This window comes from Sebastes umbrosus, chromosome 24 (genome assembly GCF_015220745.1).
Source record: "Sebastes umbrosus isolate fSebUmb1 chromosome 24, fSebUmb1.pri, whole genome shotgun sequence".
NCBI classification, from domain to species: domain Eukaryota; kingdom Metazoa; phylum Chordata; class Actinopteri; order Perciformes; family Sebastidae; genus Sebastes; species Sebastes umbrosus.
Window position 1 is genome coordinate 10,413,383 of NC_051292.1, and position 18,425 is coordinate 10,431,807.

The 18,425-nt window shown below is 41.3% G+C and overlaps 1 protein-coding gene across 1 annotated transcript in view; it reads right to left on the minus strand.

Moving 5' to 3' along the window:
• Positions 1-18,425, minus strand: part of LOC119483741 (fibroblast growth factor 14-like) — a 33,031-nt gene that overhangs the window by 11,815 nt on the left and 2,791 nt on the right. Inside the window, exons 2-3 of the mRNA XM_037762143.1 lie at positions 12,355-12,465; positions 7,209-7,312 (exon numbers count right to left, since the gene is read on the minus strand). Coding sequence (XP_037618071.1) covers positions 7,209-7,312; positions 12,355-12,465 — 215 coding nt within the window. The remainder of the gene's footprint in view (positions 1-7,208; positions 7,313-12,354; positions 12,466-18,425) is intronic.

The window sequence follows — 18,425 nt, forward strand, 5'->3', positions numbered from 1 at the left end:
GCTTGGAGAGGGGGACTTGAAAGGATGTCCTCCGGCCCAGACTGACTGAAGCAAAGCATCAATCTGACTCCAATCACAGCGGCGCCCCCGGCGTGTCGGGAACGCCGCGGCGCTCCTCAGCCACTCCAGACCTGCACACCTGATCCAATTACGCTCTTATGAAAATGTGTGGCTCTTAATTGGATCAGGTGTGTTTGAGCTGGAGCAACAGGCTCTCCTTGAGGACGGGTTGACAAACAGAACAAGAGGATAACTTCTGTATCTGATTAAAACACCTTTTATCATTTAAACTGCAGCAACTGCAGCATCCTGAATACAAGATTTGTGATCCATGACAGATTGATCGAAAGATAGATAGATAAATATAAAATATAAACATACTAACATAGAAATAGAAAATATGTTAGTATGTTTATATATACTTTTTATTTTATAAAATTGAGTTTGAAGGCTCGTCAGTGCCAGAAAACACAAAGGTTATGATATTATGAGGAAGGATTTTACAATTCTGGAAAGGTCCAAATTATTCTCAGTCTAATCAGGTCGGATGCGTTTTGTTTTTTTGCCACATACTTTATGAAAATAGGACTTTCAATTATTTCTATAAATTAGTCTTTGAAGCGTACAAACACATTATTTTTAGATTATTTTCTATTTGTTCTAAGGACATTATTATCATACCGCTGCTCTATTCAACCACAGCGGCTCGTTAATAGCACGTCATGCTGTGTTGGTGTTCTTCCTCTATAGGGGTCCATTCAGGTCTGGTCTGACTGTGTTTCGGGGTCCATCGGGCAGGATGTACAGAGCAGGTAGGAAGTGATAACTTGATATCGGATCGGTGCATATAGACTCACATACTAGCCGATATCTGATCCAGAAGTTGTATTGGAGGCATTTCTGATACTGGAACAACTGAGAAATGTATTGGCGTTAAGTTCAGTTTGCAGATTTCATCACTTCCGCAGAAATGCAATAACATCGGTGAATTAAACTTCAAACAATAAGCCAGCCTTTAAGTCTTTCTTAAAGATGAATACACCTTTGAGATTTCTGAATACATCAGTCCATTATGTCAAACCTCCTTGAAGAGAGTCTTTGAACGGCTGAACAAAGGCTGCTGACTGTGAGTCGTCGGAGGAAGGCTACACATACACCAGTAATTGCTGACAAACGTCATCAGTAGTTTTTGTTCCAACCTGCTATGCGAGTGCGATGTCTGCCCCTGTGGTGCCTTCAATGCCGCGATGCACAGAGCGACATCTTTGAGGAGACTCCACAGCAGCACACCGGCAACTAATTCATCCTCTAGTCACCAGATAATGTGTGTGCGTGTCATGACTCACATGGCGAACGTTTATTCTCTCTGCCACTCGTCTTGTTTCTCATCTGTCTGGATGTAGACATCACAGGACTCACTCTGTCTGAGTGCTGGTACCGGCTGCGTTATGAATGGAAGCACACGCCCACGTACACAGACAGACACACGTACGTACAGCACACACACTCCTGTGTATGTCAAAAACATCCTGTTGTAAGAAAATAGGTTGTAGCTCAGGAAGAGGGACGAATATGGAAAAGGATACACAAGGTCTCTGCGTCTGTTTTTTTTAATGTTGCAATGAATGAAATGAGCTGAAACGATTAGTCGAAAATTAATCAGCTGCGGACTCATCGTTTCAGTTATTTCTCAAACAAAAGCAACATTCTCCGGTTTCATGCTCTCGGATTTTTTTTTTTGTCGTATGATAATAAATATATTAGGGTTTTGGACTCAAATAAACAAGATGTTTAAAGATGTTAAGTAGGAAATTAGTGCAGCGTATGAGGACAACAGACAACTGAGTCCCCAAGTCACCTGTATGGGAGCGTATGCTGCGTTCACTGTCTCCAGTTCACCGTCCGGGAGCGTTAATTTAGCAGCCACTTTCCCAGTAAAAGTCTCCACCGCACATTTAGTTCAGTTTAGCAGGTTGTCCGCTGTGTCTCTGCCCGGCGTAACGGTTAAACGGTTAATTATTAACATCCCTATTTAATATGCTATCATATTGTTTAGTATAAGGTGCTTTTATTTTGTATGTTATTTATCTGGTCTACTGGACATCTTTTCAGCACCAGGAGCTGTCTACAGTACGACCCAGACACAGGCAAAGTCTCTGTTTGTTCTTCACACGGGGGTGTTCATTATTAGAGGATCAATTAATGTTATTTTTAGTGGGATTTAAATTGGCTTTGGATTTATACTGCTAGTTTGAAACATACCTAACCTCCTGATTTCCTTCAGGGGGACTAAGAGGTTTTGTGGAAGACCAGATTTACCATCCCTGACTTTAAGATGTTTCTGTCAAATGGATACCTGGACTAAAACAGAAAGGGGAAGAGAGGGGAAAGAAACAAGCAGGTGAAAAAGATGGATGGAGGACGGACTTGAATTGATGGTGTTCGGGGCTCTAACAGTCTGACTCACGGGGAGCCGGCATGAACGAATACATTTCCATTTCTAATCTTGGCTGGTGGACACTCAGCAAAATTCAGATTTCAAAAACAAGCAGATTTTAGGGGGGCACTGGTGTACACAAACCTCTGTCAAGATCTAGATACGTCTCATATATGGCTGTCAATTGATTACAATTTGTCAAGTATTTAATACTCTTACCAACATGGGAGTGGGAAATGCTTGCTTAATGCTTAATGTGTATATATTTATTATTGGAAATCAGTTAACAACACAAAACAAAGACAAATATTGTCCAGAAACCCTCACAGGTACTGCATTTAGCATAAAACAATATGCTCAAATCATAACATGGCAAACTGCAGCCCAACAGGCATCAACAGCTCAGGTCAGAGGTCAAGGGACCCCTTTGAAAATGGCCATGACAGTTTTTCTTCGCCACAATTTAGCATAAGTTTGGAGCGTTATCTAACCTCCTTCATGACAAGCTAGTATGACATGGTTGGTACCAATGGATTCTTTAGGTTTTCTAGATTCCTATGATGGAAGTATCTTCACTCTAGCTTTAAAACCTGAGCCCGCTACAACCTAAAAATCACAAGTTAATGTGTTAAAGAAACTATTGGCGTTAAAAGGAATGCTTTATTATCACTTTGACAGCCCTAGTCCTCATGACCACATTGGGACATAAACAATTTGTGATGCTCTTTTATCCCCAACATTTCTCACCCTATTCACTTAGAGGTAGTAGAAGAAGATAATAATAAGAGTAGGAGTAGCAGTAATAGTTGGATGTTGCAGGAAAACGCGTCAAAGTCAATTTCCTCTTTTCACCTCTCGGCTGACATCCTGACATCTACACCTTCCCAACCGCCCCGACACACACACACACACAACATACCAACGTGTGTATCACACACTCTTGTCACTCCCAGTCTCATTCACACACACGGTCCCAAACTCATCAGCACTTTTTTTTTTTTTTCTCCCCCCACTTTCCCCCAGCATGCTCCATAATTATCACATAGCAGCTCATTGCACACTGTGCCATCTGTTAGTGGCACGCACGCCCAAAAACCCACACACATGTACGCGTGCGGCATGTGCGTGCGCAACCACACACACACACACACACAGCCAGATGCCTGGGATGTGGAATTAATAAGGCAGTCCTACCATGTATAACTAAGTTTGCAGCATATCATTAACAATTTGCAATAAGAGGATAAAGAATCGCGTTGAGAGCAGAGCGGCATAAATTTAGGAGCGAGCCGAGAATACACTACACAAGGAAACGTCCTAATTTAAAAAAATGTTCAGACGTGGGGAAGGCAATATAGAGGAAATTCAAATCACAATCTTGATAGCGCTATGTTGCTATAATAGGAAAGTATAAGAAAGGCATGTTTTATCCTTAAAAAAAAACAGAATCTACCAGAAAATGCAATTAAATATAACATCTTTTCATGCACACACTCAGTACATCATGTTCTGATTAGAAGTGCAGCCACAGTGTGCTTAAATTGAGATGTTTGTACCATAAATATCGAGTTATTTGTTAATAAAAAAGTCTTCCAATGGGTGAAATGCAGCTTGTAGTATCTGCTGACGAGTGCACCGTGTTTAGTTGCAGGTACAGGAACTAGAACGTGATTTGTATCGACTTCCTGACACCTCCACAATAACTAACCCGGCAGGATGAAAGATAATCCAGATGTGTCCGATAAACAAGCTGCTCAGTCTGAACCCCGAACCAATTACACACATACGTGAAGGAATGAACGCGGCAGCGTCCTTACCGCGCGCTACACCTGCCGGGAGCTTTACAGCAGCCAATTAAACATCAAGCAGAGCTAACATCACCGCAATTCAGACCTGCTGTATGTAATTCATATATTCGCTATCATGTATAGCTGCCTGCACATCAGTCACAGAGCTGGAACATGATCACACACACACACACTTTGCCTCTATGCAGCTTTAGAGGGGATTTCTACTGTGTGTGTGTGTGTGTATGTGTGTGTGTGTGTGTGTAGGGGGGGACTCCCCCTCTTCAATTATTTACAGGAAGCCCTCATGCATCTGTGACTTTCAGCGACAGGCTGAGAAAGCCCAGCAGAGCAGCACAGATCTCTCGTCTTCCTCCTCCCGATTACTCTTTTCTCTTCCTCTCATCCCTTTGTCTACATTTGTCCTCCTTCCTCTCCATCTTTCTTTTTTTTTTTACTCTTCCGTCTGAAATATCTTTCCTTCTCTCGTCTCCGGCTTTTCCCTCCTTTGTCTTCAACCTATGACTCCTTCTATTCCATCTTTTTTCCTCCTCTGTCTACAATTGTTGTCCTCCTTCCTCTTCTGTCTGCAACCTTTTCCTCCTTCCTCTCTGTCCTCTTTCCTCTTCTGTCTGCAACCTTTTCCTCCTTCCTCTCTGTCCTCTTTCCTCTTCTGTCTGCAACCTTTTCCTCCTTCCTCTCTGTCCTCTTTCTTCTTCTGTCTGCAACCCTTTTCTCCTTCCTCTCCATCTTTTCCTCCTCTGTCTACAACCCTTTCCTCTTCTGTCTACAACCTTTTCCTCCTTCCTCTCTGTCCTCTTTCCTCTTCTGTCTGCAACCTTTTTCTCCTTCCTCTCCATCTTTTCCTCCTCTGTCTACAACCCTTTCCTCTTCTGTCTACAACCTTTTCCTCCTTCCTCTCTGTCCTCTTTCTTCTTCTGTCTGCAACCTTTTCCTCCTTCCTCTCTGTCCTCTTTCTTCTTCTGTCTGCAACCTTTTCCTCCTTCCTCTCTGTCCTCTTTCCTCTTCTGTCTGCAACCCTTTTCTCCTTCCTCTCCATCTTTTCCTCCTCTGTCTACAACCCATTCCTCTTCTGTCTACAACCCTTTCCTCCCTCCTCTCCATTGTTGCCTCTTCCGTCTACAACCTTTTCCTCCTTCCTCTCCATCTTTTCCTCTACAACTTTTTCATCCTTCCCTTCCATCTTTGTCCTCTCCTGTCTACAACCATTTCCTCCATCCTCTCCATCTTTGTCCTCATCTGTCTACAACCTTTCCTCCTCCCCCCTCCATCGTTGCTTCTTCTATCTACAACCTTTTCCTCCATCCTCTCCATCTTTGTCCTCATCTGTCTACAACCTGTCCTCCTTCCTGCACATCTTTGTCCTCTCATTGTCCGTGTCCTATTTCTTCCTTTCTTTTGCCTCCCACCTCCCAAGTCCAACCTTTCGTCTCCCCTCTTTCTTTCATGATTGGTCCTGGCCTCACCTTTATTCCCCTCACCTCTCCCTTTCATTTCCCTCCTTTCATCTCCTCCCCTCCCATCCCTTTCTATTCCCCTGTCCCCTCTCTCCTTCTCCTCTCTTCACCTCCTTTCCCCCTCCTCTCTGGCTCCTGTCATCTCGACCCCCCCAAAAAAAGAAATGAAGGGGAGGAAAGAGGGATGATGTTAGGGAGAAGAGACGTCAGTGAAAGAGTGTGAACTCTCTCTGAAGAGTCAGCACGGAAATAATTCATATTCCGCTCTAGCAGCCGGCCGCTCCTCCTCTACCTCACTTCCCCTCCACTGGCTCTTCACCACCTCCTTCATCCCTCTCTCCAACCACGTCTTCCAGATTGTTCTGCATGTCCCCAACTAATGTCAATGATTTGACAGAGGTTTGATTAATTTAGCTGGTTTATTTTTGCAGTTTTTCATTTACAACTTCAAACTGTTTTCTTCATCTTTTGCACTCATAAACAAAAATCCCTCTGTAACGGCATTTAAGGACATTATGCTTACTTAATTCGTACTTGTCCATTATCTAACAATCCATTAAAAAGCTATTTATCTCTGGCTTTTCTCATCTCTTTCTCTCTCTGTCTAATGCACCTGCCTCCAATCTTCTGTTGCACAAAACCTAAAAAAAAATCTCTCATATTGTCTTCTAACATGAGAAAAGCTTTTATTGCATCAGGCATGCTTCACTGCTCCTTTAAATTTAAGCCTTGAAATGTACATATTGTATAATTTAGAGGAGGATTTGTTTGTAACTGCTTTTTAGGGGAGTGATCCATTTTGCTCGGTGTGCCGTCTTTCAGACAGACGAATACGGGGAACGTAATGGCCTGTACGCCGGGCTAACTGAGGGGGAGTTGTACTAAAATCACCCAGCGGTTCTTCTTCTGAGCGGCATAATGAGATGAGACGAGATGAGTGTGTCATGTTAACCGGGCCAATGATCCATTTATCGCCGCTCAAAATCTGCTCTCAGTTTGCAGTTCTTGCACTGTTCTCTGACAGTTTATAGATCTAAAGACTAATCGATTAATCAAGAAAACAATATGCAGAGTAATTGATAGTGAATATAATCGGTAGTTGCCGCCCGTTTCTTATTTGTTTTTGACAACTTTAAGTCAACAGACGCACTTTCCTGAATCATTATAAGCCATTTATTTTTTTCCTTGCTCCTGGGGATAAAGTAAGGTCTTATAAATGACCAGAGATTTGTCGAAACAGGCCGATACTTCCATTTGTCTCCCGCAAAGAATTACCACAGCTTAAAACCAAACACCCGGGACCTGGATGAGCAATTAAGCGCCATAATTTTCCAGAAGAGAAGCATTAAGCCCTCAAAAAAAATGATGCTGAACACAACAGACACAAGTAAAAAATACTGAAACAAAACATGTCTGGTGGACGCTGTGCATCAGGAGTTTCTCATCCTTGTGTGTCCGTGCTTGTATACTGTATGTGTCTGTGTGTGTGTGTGGGTGGTTGCTCACCGATGAGTAGAGGTGACCCTCTCCGTTCATGGCGATGTAGAGGCCAGTCTTGACTGATTGGATGGCCACGACTCTCAGACCCACAGGAATTAAGTTAAACAGAGCTGAGGACAAAAACAGACAAAGTGAGTTTATGTGTGCGTGTTTCTCCGGACTGAGACGTCAGCCGCTCCGTTGCTCAGTTAGTTACGGTTTAGTTCATGGTGAGGGTGAAGAAGCAGCTCCGGCCTCCGGGAGGGCTACTCGCAGAGCTTTTAAAACTCAGAGTTTTGCACAACATTGACTGCAAATGAAGACCACTGCTTTAAATATAAATACTCTGCTGCCCAAAACCCGGAGCTAATTTGTCTCTACAGCTCTATAATTCACAACCGATACCAAACACCAATACCCAGTTCTTTTCTATTTTTCAGAAGGAGTGAGTCTATCATCTATATACAGTTATATAAGTTATCACTCTGCCACAGATCGGTATCATCACAGTAAGAGTTATTTAATTATTATTTTAGTTGAGTCATGTAGTGTGCCTTCAATGTCCAATTATAACGCTGCAATCAGAATGAAAATAAGACAAAATAAAACTTGTGTTTTGTTGACATTGACTTAGCTATATGTGTATAAATATGAATTATTGCAACCATTTTTTCCCCCCTTAAAATGTTTTTTTCTCCTTCTGACCTTATTAAAAGCCCAATATGTTGAAGAATATTAAAGTGATAATCCCTCTCTTAGCCACAAACTGAGCTTGCGCACTTCATAAAGGTGACAAAATACAGAAATGACCATAAAGCACTTTTATTACAGTAAACTAAATAAGGAAATATGCCATGTTTTATGTGTTATATGCTTAACAAATATATATTCCTTTGCCAAAAAGACACTCATCATCCATCACATCTGCTGTAACATCACCCATGATGCATTGTGTATTATATTTATATTATATATTGTCCATAACATTTTAATATCAGCCTGTTCTTGTCTATTATTCTAAAGGCACAGTCGTGCTCTTGGCTTCATCGGGTCAGTGTTATTTGAAGACGGTAGAGGAGCAGACAGCTGATCACACCCTTATAGCCTCAGGCAGGGATTTTAAAGGACAATGCTGGTGTCACTGGTGGTTTTGTTCACTTCCTGTCATCCCTTGCATCATTTTAGATTTGTTGCACTTATTAGATATGAACTATTTGTCTTTTTTTTACTAGTATTTTGAGGTCGTGACTGTCAGCTTTTCAGGAAGAGTAACGGATTACTTTTACTGACATTTGGAATTGGACGTGTGTGTGAACAAGCCTTTGGAGGTTTAGCAGAAGTGCTCTCTCTTCTATATCTGGAAAAAGTCAGAATTAACATGAAATTAACATAACAAATGAGCAAACACTCCAATCAAATGAAGAAAAACACAATGACGCTGCTTCAAGAGAGCAATTGACATTTTGCTTTAAAGTGTAAAAACACAATAATGAGGCTTGAAAATTAATATTATATTTCCTTTGTGATGTAAGCCTGTATCCGGCTCCTCTCTAATGTGAAAATGGGACAAATATTATGTTGATTATTGCCCATCATTAGTTGTGACCTTTCAAGGTTGTTGAACGTCTTCCTCTGTGGTCCATAGAAACCACGACTCTTTAACCCGTACGCCTCTTATTACTGATTAGCCTGAGAGCTCGCGCAGACGACTTGTTGTGACAGACACAATGTCAAACTAACATCAAGGTGAATCCTGCTTCTCTCTCTACATTCAGGATGTCTGTGCAAATTTTAGAAAATTCAGACGCAATGTTTCAATGCAGAAACGTTCCAATAAATGAACATATTTTGCCAAAGTAAATGTGTTGAATGTTTACATTTACCAGTCGCAGCATACAACAAGGTTAAAAACCACCTGTGGAGTAAACTGACGATGGGTTGCGCTAGAATCTGACTTCATAAAAAACATCTTCTTGAACCAACGCCATATACCACAGCATTTATTAGCTGATTTGCAATGCATTTTAGTGATGTTTTTTTATCAATTATGGATGATGTAATTGTCTCGTGTGTTTATGACTTCACTCCTTCGTGGTATAATGATGGTATTTGTTTCATGGTGTGAGTTCGATGCCAGGAAAAAGCTGAGCTGTCGAATATCCGGTAAACTTAGTGCTGACAGTGTGTGGGAATTCATTGCTTTCATTGCTTGCCTGGCTTTTAAAATATCTGCCTCCTCCACCCCTATACAATGAAGATGAACAGAAGGGCTGCTTATAAACTAGCTTATCTGCAGTGTGTCTTTTTAAAACACTTCATAATCCACAGACCTCACTGTGAGTGTCTTCAGTTTGATAATATTCTCCAATAATGGCGACATTAACTCACACAACTAACCAATTAATGTGTTGAAGAGGTAGTCTAAACACACTTAATGAACCCTTTAAAGCTAAATGGTGTAACGTTTTGAAGGCTGTTGCCATGTCTGAAAGGATGATTGAATTAAAGCAAAGATATTAGCTGTGATAGGTTGAATCGAAGGCAACTGTTTGCTACTTTGCTACACCAGCTAGCAAAAGTGTGGACTGAAGCTGTTGATTATTATGGTTTTGTGTTTTTTCCTCTTTCCTTTAGTGTGTTATATAGTTTTTTTGTGCATGTAAAAGGTCTGCAAAGTTACAAAGCCCAAAGTCCACACCAAAGGGAGAAACACTGCTCTTGAACTGCCTGAAACGCCTCGATTGAAGTCCTGTATTTTCTTCCGTAACGTGGTGATGTCACCAAGTAACACATTTGCATAATACCTGCCTAGCAGCCGGTTTGGCACGCCCTCAAACAAAGCTAATTAGAGCGGAGCTGGAGCGGAGTCTGAAGAGTTTGTTTCAAGTTGAGCAATCAAAACAGAGTGGACCAGCTGACCAATCAGAGCAGACTGGGCTTTTCGGGAGGGTGGAGCAAGAGCTCAAACAGAGTGTTTCAGACAGAGGGTGAAAAGAGGTGCTGCAGCACAGCCGGTATGACAAAATAAAGCGTTTTTTGAACATTAAAAACATTAAAACATGTTCTTGTAGAAACCTAAAATACAAGTATGAACCTGAAATTAAACCTTGTAGGTCCTCTTTAATTAATCAAAATCCAAAGAAATTGTGACAGGCATGTCTTCCAGTGTGCTTATTCCCATAACAGGTACAGTGTGATGAGCTTTTTCATCTTATGCAGAGGGAAATACACACATAGATATTATTTTGTCATTATAAAATCATAATATAACAGAACAATGACCTGTAATGAAGGGCGTGAAAATGGACGTGCTATTTGGGACCAACATCCGTGCTGGTTTTCTTTCTAATCAAGTCCTGATTACACCTGGGATATCAGAGCCCTCATTAATCAAGGTTACATAGAAATGGTCTCTAACAACCAACGTCTACAGTGTTCAGAGCTGAGCAGAAGACATTTTTAAATGCGAGTAGGTACACCTGCAAGTAATCATCCTCGATAAATATCAGACTTTTCTAAACCATCATGCACAGCCTTCATTAACATAAAGATATGCACCCAGCTGATTAGAGATGGTAACAACCCTCCTTTTAAATGCTGCAGGAAATGTCACTGATGTCTCCCCTCTGCTGAACACGGCTCAGACAGGAAAAAAAAACGGACAAACAAATGGAAAATGAAGCTTGGCAACAAGTGCGAGCAGCAGTAAATTCTGTTTGATCTACACGCCGAGATGTGGCAGAAATCTGAAAAATGGTGATGGGAAGACATTCGCCAAAAAAATTGATGTGAAGAAGTTTGCCAGACAAATAAATAAATCATAGTAAACAAGTGGGACATTGCTGCAACACGCGGATGGCAGAGAGCAACGAGCTCAGCCAATGTGGAAAGAACACTTAAAGACCAGTGAGCCGCCTGATTACTGATTAGCATTTGATTTTCTCTCAGCCTAGCGCATCAGAATAAGGCAATGGCTACATGAATCAATAAGCCATCCATCTGCTGCTCCTCCCTGAGGGCAGCGCTGGGTGCAGAGGTCCAATAAACTAGGCTTTAAGAAGCTAAATCCTCTGAGCAGCCACTTGTCGCTTTCAGTCGAGCAGTTGGTGTGCTCTCTGAAAAACACACTGCCTGCACAACGTGAAATGTATGGAGGACGCAACCTGCCAAAATCAAAAATAAATAAATAAATGACTCACTAAATAAATATGCCATTAAATGCACTAAAAATAATATTAAAAATAAATGTCGGCATTAATTAATTGATCAAATGTGACATAAATTGTCATTTCTATTTTAATTTGCTTCTTTATTTATTTATCTTTGTAGTACTTCCCCTATCTAGCTACTCTTCCATTTAATTTCCCTTTAAATTAATTAATTATTTATTAATTTTTGCATTTATTTTGTATTTATTCTAAATCTATTAAAAATAATAATACAACAAATACATTTAAAAAAACAAATTCATAAATAAAAGGAAATAAAATAGAAGAGTAGATAGGGGAAGTAATACAAAGATAAATAAATACAGAAGCAAATTATAACAGAAATATCAATTTATGTCCCATTTTATCAATTAATTATTGCCTAAATGTATTTTTAATATTATATTATTTTGGTTCATTCAATGAGACAGCATATATGATGGCACATACTGTGAATTTCAATCAATACCACCAACTGTCGGTCATTTGGATCAATAGGCTTGAATGGTAGATGGTCTGGCCGAACGAAATGTTCATGATTTCTTTGTGAATGGAGGAACTTGACCCTACTTTAACCTTTTAAATTATCTCTATAATAACTAGGATTCATTACATCTTTACCGCTTGGTCTCGCCTTTTCACAGCGAGACATAAAAGTATCTCTCGACCTTCCATCAAATCCGATGAGGACAAGAGACAGACGTGTCATCTCTAAATAACTATTTGCCCTTGAGAGGGACTGTCTGGCTTTTCTCGGTGATGAAATTTTGTTTTTCTTTTTTTCTCTCCGGCCTTTCCTTTCCTTTGCGCTGCCTTACGTTCATGCATTGTAAACAAAATCTAAATGTAAATCTTCTCAGAAATGCAAATAAATACATTTACCATAAAATGTACTGTAATATACCGGCACAGCTGATTGTGTTTGGTATCTATCAGCGTGTGTGTGTGTGTGTGTGTCCACTTACAGGAGTTGGTGCTGTCGTCTTTGGTCCCGTCCATACTTCCATCCTGGCCCATCTGGAGATAGAAGCCCTGCCTGCAGAACAACCTGGTCACTATACCCTTCAGCTGTGGTTCTGCACAACACAGACAAGACAGAAAGAATAGTTGAAAAGAAATATGAAAATGTATTTGTATTACGTTTTGTCAGCTTCAACAGAAACGACTTATCTCCAAATTCATCCCCCGAAAATCAATTTCTGCACCAGTCTTGGAGGGCACATTTGAGACGCCCGACAGTTTTGGCATTAAAGAACAATGTGACCACATGCGACCTGATGCATCCTGGGGGATTTCCTGCGGAGGGACCAGTCAGGCAAATCCAATCCATTACAGGATTCTTGGACTAATCCGTCCTTCGTGGTCATTGTTCCACTTGAATAACGCTGATAAATTATTTCTGAACCTTTGATGGTGTAGAGCAGCTTCATACTGGCTTTGTATCTCCTTCATTCTGTTTATCTACTGACCGATATATTAGTTTGTATCAAACTTAGATAATTGTGTGGATCTCTAATTGTTTCTCCACACCTAAAGCTCTCCATCTATAATGTCTTAAGGCAGATACTGTATTATTTTCAGATGATTATGCACTAAAGAAAACATTATTATGTTCCATTTATGCCCTCTAAATGCCACACACTATACCTTTAAGTGATATAATAGTAGTACAGGTACAGACATGCATTTGTTCCACTCCATCATCATTACACTCGTCACCCCTTCTGTAGATAGCGCCGCTTTTTCCACACAAACACACTCGCGTTGGTTCGGTGACACTGATTATTTAATACGGCTCCTCACACACTCCTCCATGTGATGCGACCACACCCATTCTCCCTCTCTTTCTGTAAAAACATCAGAGGCTTTCGTCTTCGCCGGCGGCAGCTATAAAGCGGGGTTGGGAATCCCCTTTGAACATGCGTGTGTGTGTGTGAGAGAGTGAATGAGTAAAAGGTAACGCACAGAGACAGGAAACTGACCCAGTTTAGGAAGAGAGGGTGTGTGTGTGTGAGAGAGAAAAGAGGGAGGCAATGGGTGTTTTCCATCTTTGTGAAGGATCCATCTTGTGCAGCAAAGGGGAGAAGGAGGGAAGAGAAGCCGTGAAGCTTGCAGCCAAGCACTCGAACTGACTAAACTCCCAGCACACTACTTACTGTGGCATGTTGTGTATAATAATAAATCTCAGTTAGATTAGAAAGACAGCTATTATATTACACTAGGAGGAGTATAGTTGCACGCACATCACTTGGAGGTGGAAATAATATGGAAATATGGAAATTTAGATATCCTTTCTGACGCATAAATATCAACATTCTTATTGATAATGAAAATATATGATAGTTGCAGCCCCGTGCACCAACTGCTCCGCACTGCTACTGCGTTTTTCTTTCCTCTTCCTTATAAATACAGCACAGCACAGACTGTATTTTCATGCATTAAAGTAAATATCATTTCAATCTGACAGCTGTGATATTTCTCGCCGCTTTTACGGTTCAAAGTTTACCTGCCCGGCATCCGTCTGTCAAGAGCGGAGCAGGAATCAGCACACGCTGCAGACCCGACTGAAATCAGTCACATTTCAATCTCCCCGTGCTCGTTTGTGCCACGCACGGCCAGAGGAAGCTTCTGGAAATGTCATTTATTGTCTCTTATCTTTTTCTAAAACGTGCCGTGTCCTTTATATTTCATCTATGACGTGTTAAATTTATAAAAATGTAAAGTAAAATGTTACTGAATTTGACCTGGAGGCTTTGCATTTAAACATCGGCCTGTCTATTGGCTTCTAACCCCGTCTGATATGGATATATTACAGGTGCATTTCAGTGGCTGGTGGTGTGACTCAGCCGATGGGAATTTTAAAGTCCACGCAATTTATTTCTTCAAACAGGGTTTGTAGAAAAACATTTATATTTCTCATAGTAAGATATGGAGAAAACAAACGTAACCAAATTTAAATAAATAGTTTGTCTGAAACTAGAGTTAAACTGAGAAAAACAACCACAATCCAACTAACCAGAGGTTTAACCAATCAACTCACAGTCCATTCTAGTATCTTTAACTGCTCATACTGTAATTGATTAAGACAAACGATTATTATCAATTATTCTGTTGATTATTTTCTCAATTAATCGATTAGTTGTTTGATCTATAAAATGTCAGAAAATGGTGAAAAATGCCAATAAAAGCCCAAGATGATCATCCTCAAATGTCTTGTTTTGTCCACAACTCAAAGATATTCAGGTTACGGTCATAGAGGAGTAAAGAAACCAGAAAATAGTCACATTTAAGAAGCTGGAATCAGAGAATGTTTAAAAAATTACTCAAACTGATTAATTGATTATCAAAATAGTTGGCAATTAATTTAATAGTTGGCAACTAATTGATTAATCGCTGCAGCTATGATCAGAATTGAACATGAAAGTGAAATTTATCTGATGTGACATCATTCACCGTGGCATATAGATTTCTAATCACATCGTCCAGCCCTATTTTGAGCACAATTACAGGCTCAAATGGTGTTATTGTTGTTGTTTGCATAACTCCCCGCTGTAACGGATGAAAAATCAATAGTTCTCCACGGGGGACTGTCCTGCTGCATCCACTCAGCATCACCTCATCATCTATTTATGTATCCATCCATCCATCCATCTAACATCCAGTTATCCATTTACTCCCTATTCCGGCCCGCCGTCGCCCGAGCCGTTGCCACGGCGACATTCCCACAGTCGCCGAGGTGATATTCCCACTCTTCCCAGCATCTCCACACACACCCCGTCTGTTACTAGGGAAATTCCCATTCTCGCGTTGCCACGGCAACAGCCTCGTGATTCCAGACTGTTCCAGTGGCAGGGTATTCCCCCATCCACACACACACACAAACTCACACACACACACACACACACACACACACACACACACAGCTATATTTTCATCATAATGTGATCTGATTCAATCAGTCAACCCGTCAGGCAGCCACGCTGATTTGACATGTCATATTGTCTGTTAATTCGCTCCAGTCTGAGGCTCAATACAGTGTTTAACACGGTATAAAATATCAACATGGGTGTCTCATACAAGCGGTGCATTAAAGACCTTCTTTCTCTCTCTCTCTCTCTCTCTCTCTCTCTTTTTCACACACACCATCACACTGAACAACAGCACCCAAGTGAAGAATTCACGAGCAGAATGCAACCGTTTCGTCCACATTTACCTGCAAGTGATTAGAGAAACAGTTGAAAAAAGGTGGATTTCTTATTATGTAAAATACAGATACTGTTGGACCGTTCTGATCGGGTTCAGCTACAGTAAATGTACATCAACTATAATGTGGCAGCAATGACGCAGTTTGTTTAAAATGTATTCAGGTTATATACAAGTCTGCACCACGTATCGTCGTTGAGGCTTTACCAGCCTCGACAAGAATACAATCCTGAGGGGAGCACTTGGCTATCGATTATCCATACCTGCTTGTTATTATGCATTGATCGAACAGCAATGGAAAACCCTGCACAAAGCAATCTATCACAGGGATAACATATAGACAAACTGAGGTGACAGAGTTAACCACAGAGCTGCATTGTGGGCTATTTTATCAAGTTAAAGTTCCACTGGTATTCTACCAGGTGCCTGAGAAAGCACAACTGGTCAAAGTCAACGTGAGGAGCAGCAACTCGACTATCACTAAACTCCTCATCTCAGCAGTGGATCCTTATTTTGGCATGTCCGTGATCTCATCCTCTCGGTCACTACGCAGGATTCATGACCATCAACAAATCGGCAAATCAAAAGCTTTGTGGTTCAAACAGCACTCCATGTCGTCACACAAAGATACGACGCAGGGATACTTAACTCACCCCACCACCACTGTAACATAATTGTGGTTTAGGGGTTTGTGAGCCTCGATGAGCGTCAAGAAATGTTGTCTGAAAGCTCCTTTCAGGGACATCGGAGGCAAACTTGTCTCAGGTAAGAAGCCAGAACACGTAACATTTAAAAACAAGAGGGTGTGTTCCAGGAGGCAGCAAAGAGCAGGGAATGAGAAGACCCAATACTGTGCACACAGTGTTGTGACACAATAAATTGCATGACTATTTACTTAACCAACTAATGAGATGTTTGAATCTCCTCGGGCTGCGGGAAATAATGATTTTATAGACTTATTTAAAAGAATTATTGGCACATTAATCAATATCTTACTAAACACACACTCTCCTCACTTTAACTGCATTCTCCTCTTGTTTCCTCTTTCCTAGTTTCATGCATTAAAGTAAATATCATTTTCAATCTGACAGCTGTGATATTTCTCGCTGCTTTATGGTGGTTCAAAGTTTACCTGCCCAGCATCCGTCTGTCAAGAGCGGAGCAGGAATCAGCGCACGCCGCAGACCGACTGTCACATTTCAATCTCTCCGTGCTTGTTTTGTGTGACGCACGGCCACAGGAAGCCTCTGGAAATGTCATTTATTGTCACTTATCTTTTTCTAGAGTGTGTCATGTTCTTTATATTTCATCTAAGATTTGTTAAATTCATAAAATGTAAAGTAAAATGTTACTGAATTTGACCTGGAGGCTTTGCATTTAAACATCTGTCTTTCTATTGGCTTCAAACCTGTGTGATATGGATATATTACAGGTGCATTTCAGTGGCTGTAAAAGCAGAACACCTTCCCTGGCTGGTGTTGTGACTCAGCCGATGGGAATCTTTTAAGGCAGCGTGATTTATTTTCTGATTGAAGCTACCAAAAGCCAATATTTTTTTCTGTGGCAGCGATCATCTTTTAATTTGGCGGGGAATGGCACAATCAAATCCTCCACTCCAAGTCAGACTGATGAAGTAGTTGTAGGTGGGGTGGCGGCTTTTTAAATGAGGCTGATTTCGCTGCAGGATTTAAATACCGTTGAGTAAAAATCCTCCCACGCCACCGCCGTTGAACTGTCCGCCCAGACGTCTAATTACTAATAATAACACAGTGAGACTAGCTGTGGACAAGAAGGAGCCTCCATCACATCACAAGTGGACTGATATCACATTTTAATAAAAAGGCAATTTTAGCTTCATGTCAGTCTGATAAAAGCGTGCAAATTTGAGCTGTATTGAACCACATCTTTGATCGAGCAATGAAGGCTGCAGATAATTTTGAGTCGGCCTCTCCTTCACAAAACCTCTGGAAGACAGTAGGGGATGTTGGCAAAATGTCTCTCACACACACACACAAACAGACACAGAGCACAGAGATCGTGGACGTTGCCAAGCTTTCACCAGCCGCTCTCACAGCTGGGAACACAGAGGAGGGAAAAGGGGGGAGGAAGGGAAAAAAGTAAAAAATGAAGCTGGATGGAGGGATAAAAAAAGATCTGAGGTATGTGGGGACGATTGGGTGGAGAGGAGGAAGAAGGTGATGAGCCGAGGAGGAGGAGAAAGGTGACAAAAAAGGGGAAAAGGACGGAAGAAAATGCAGAGGAACTGAGGCAAAGATATGAGGAGAGGGGAGGGGAGGAGAGGAGAGGAGAAGAGAGGAAAGGAGAGGAGAGGAGAGGAGAGGACCCTAAAATGAAGCTGGAAGAAAGGATGAAAAGAGCTGAGGTAGGGAGGGACGATTAGGATGGAGAGGAGGAAGGGTGCTAGACTAAAGAAATGAGGAGGAGAAGAGGGGAAGAAAGGAGGTAGGGGGTGCAAAAAGGAAAAAGGGAAGAGAAAAATGAAGACGACCTGAAGGTGATACATGAGGAAAAGAGGATGCAAAAGAGAAAAAGGAAGGTAGAAAAAGAAACGAGTAAAGGCAGAGAGGAGAGGAGAGGAGGCTTGTTGTCGTCTATTCTTCCCAGAAAGGAAAGAAGGGAGCGAGGCTGGAAGGAGGGGTGAAAAGATCTAAGGTATGGATGATATAAGAAGGGCGGTAAGAGGAAGGGTGGAGAGGAGGCGAGGAGAAGGAGGAAAAATAAGGGATGACAAAAAGGGGAAAAAAGGAAATGCAGAGGAACTAAGGACGTGGCGAAAAGAGGACGGTAAGAGGCGGAGAGGAGAGGAAGCAGT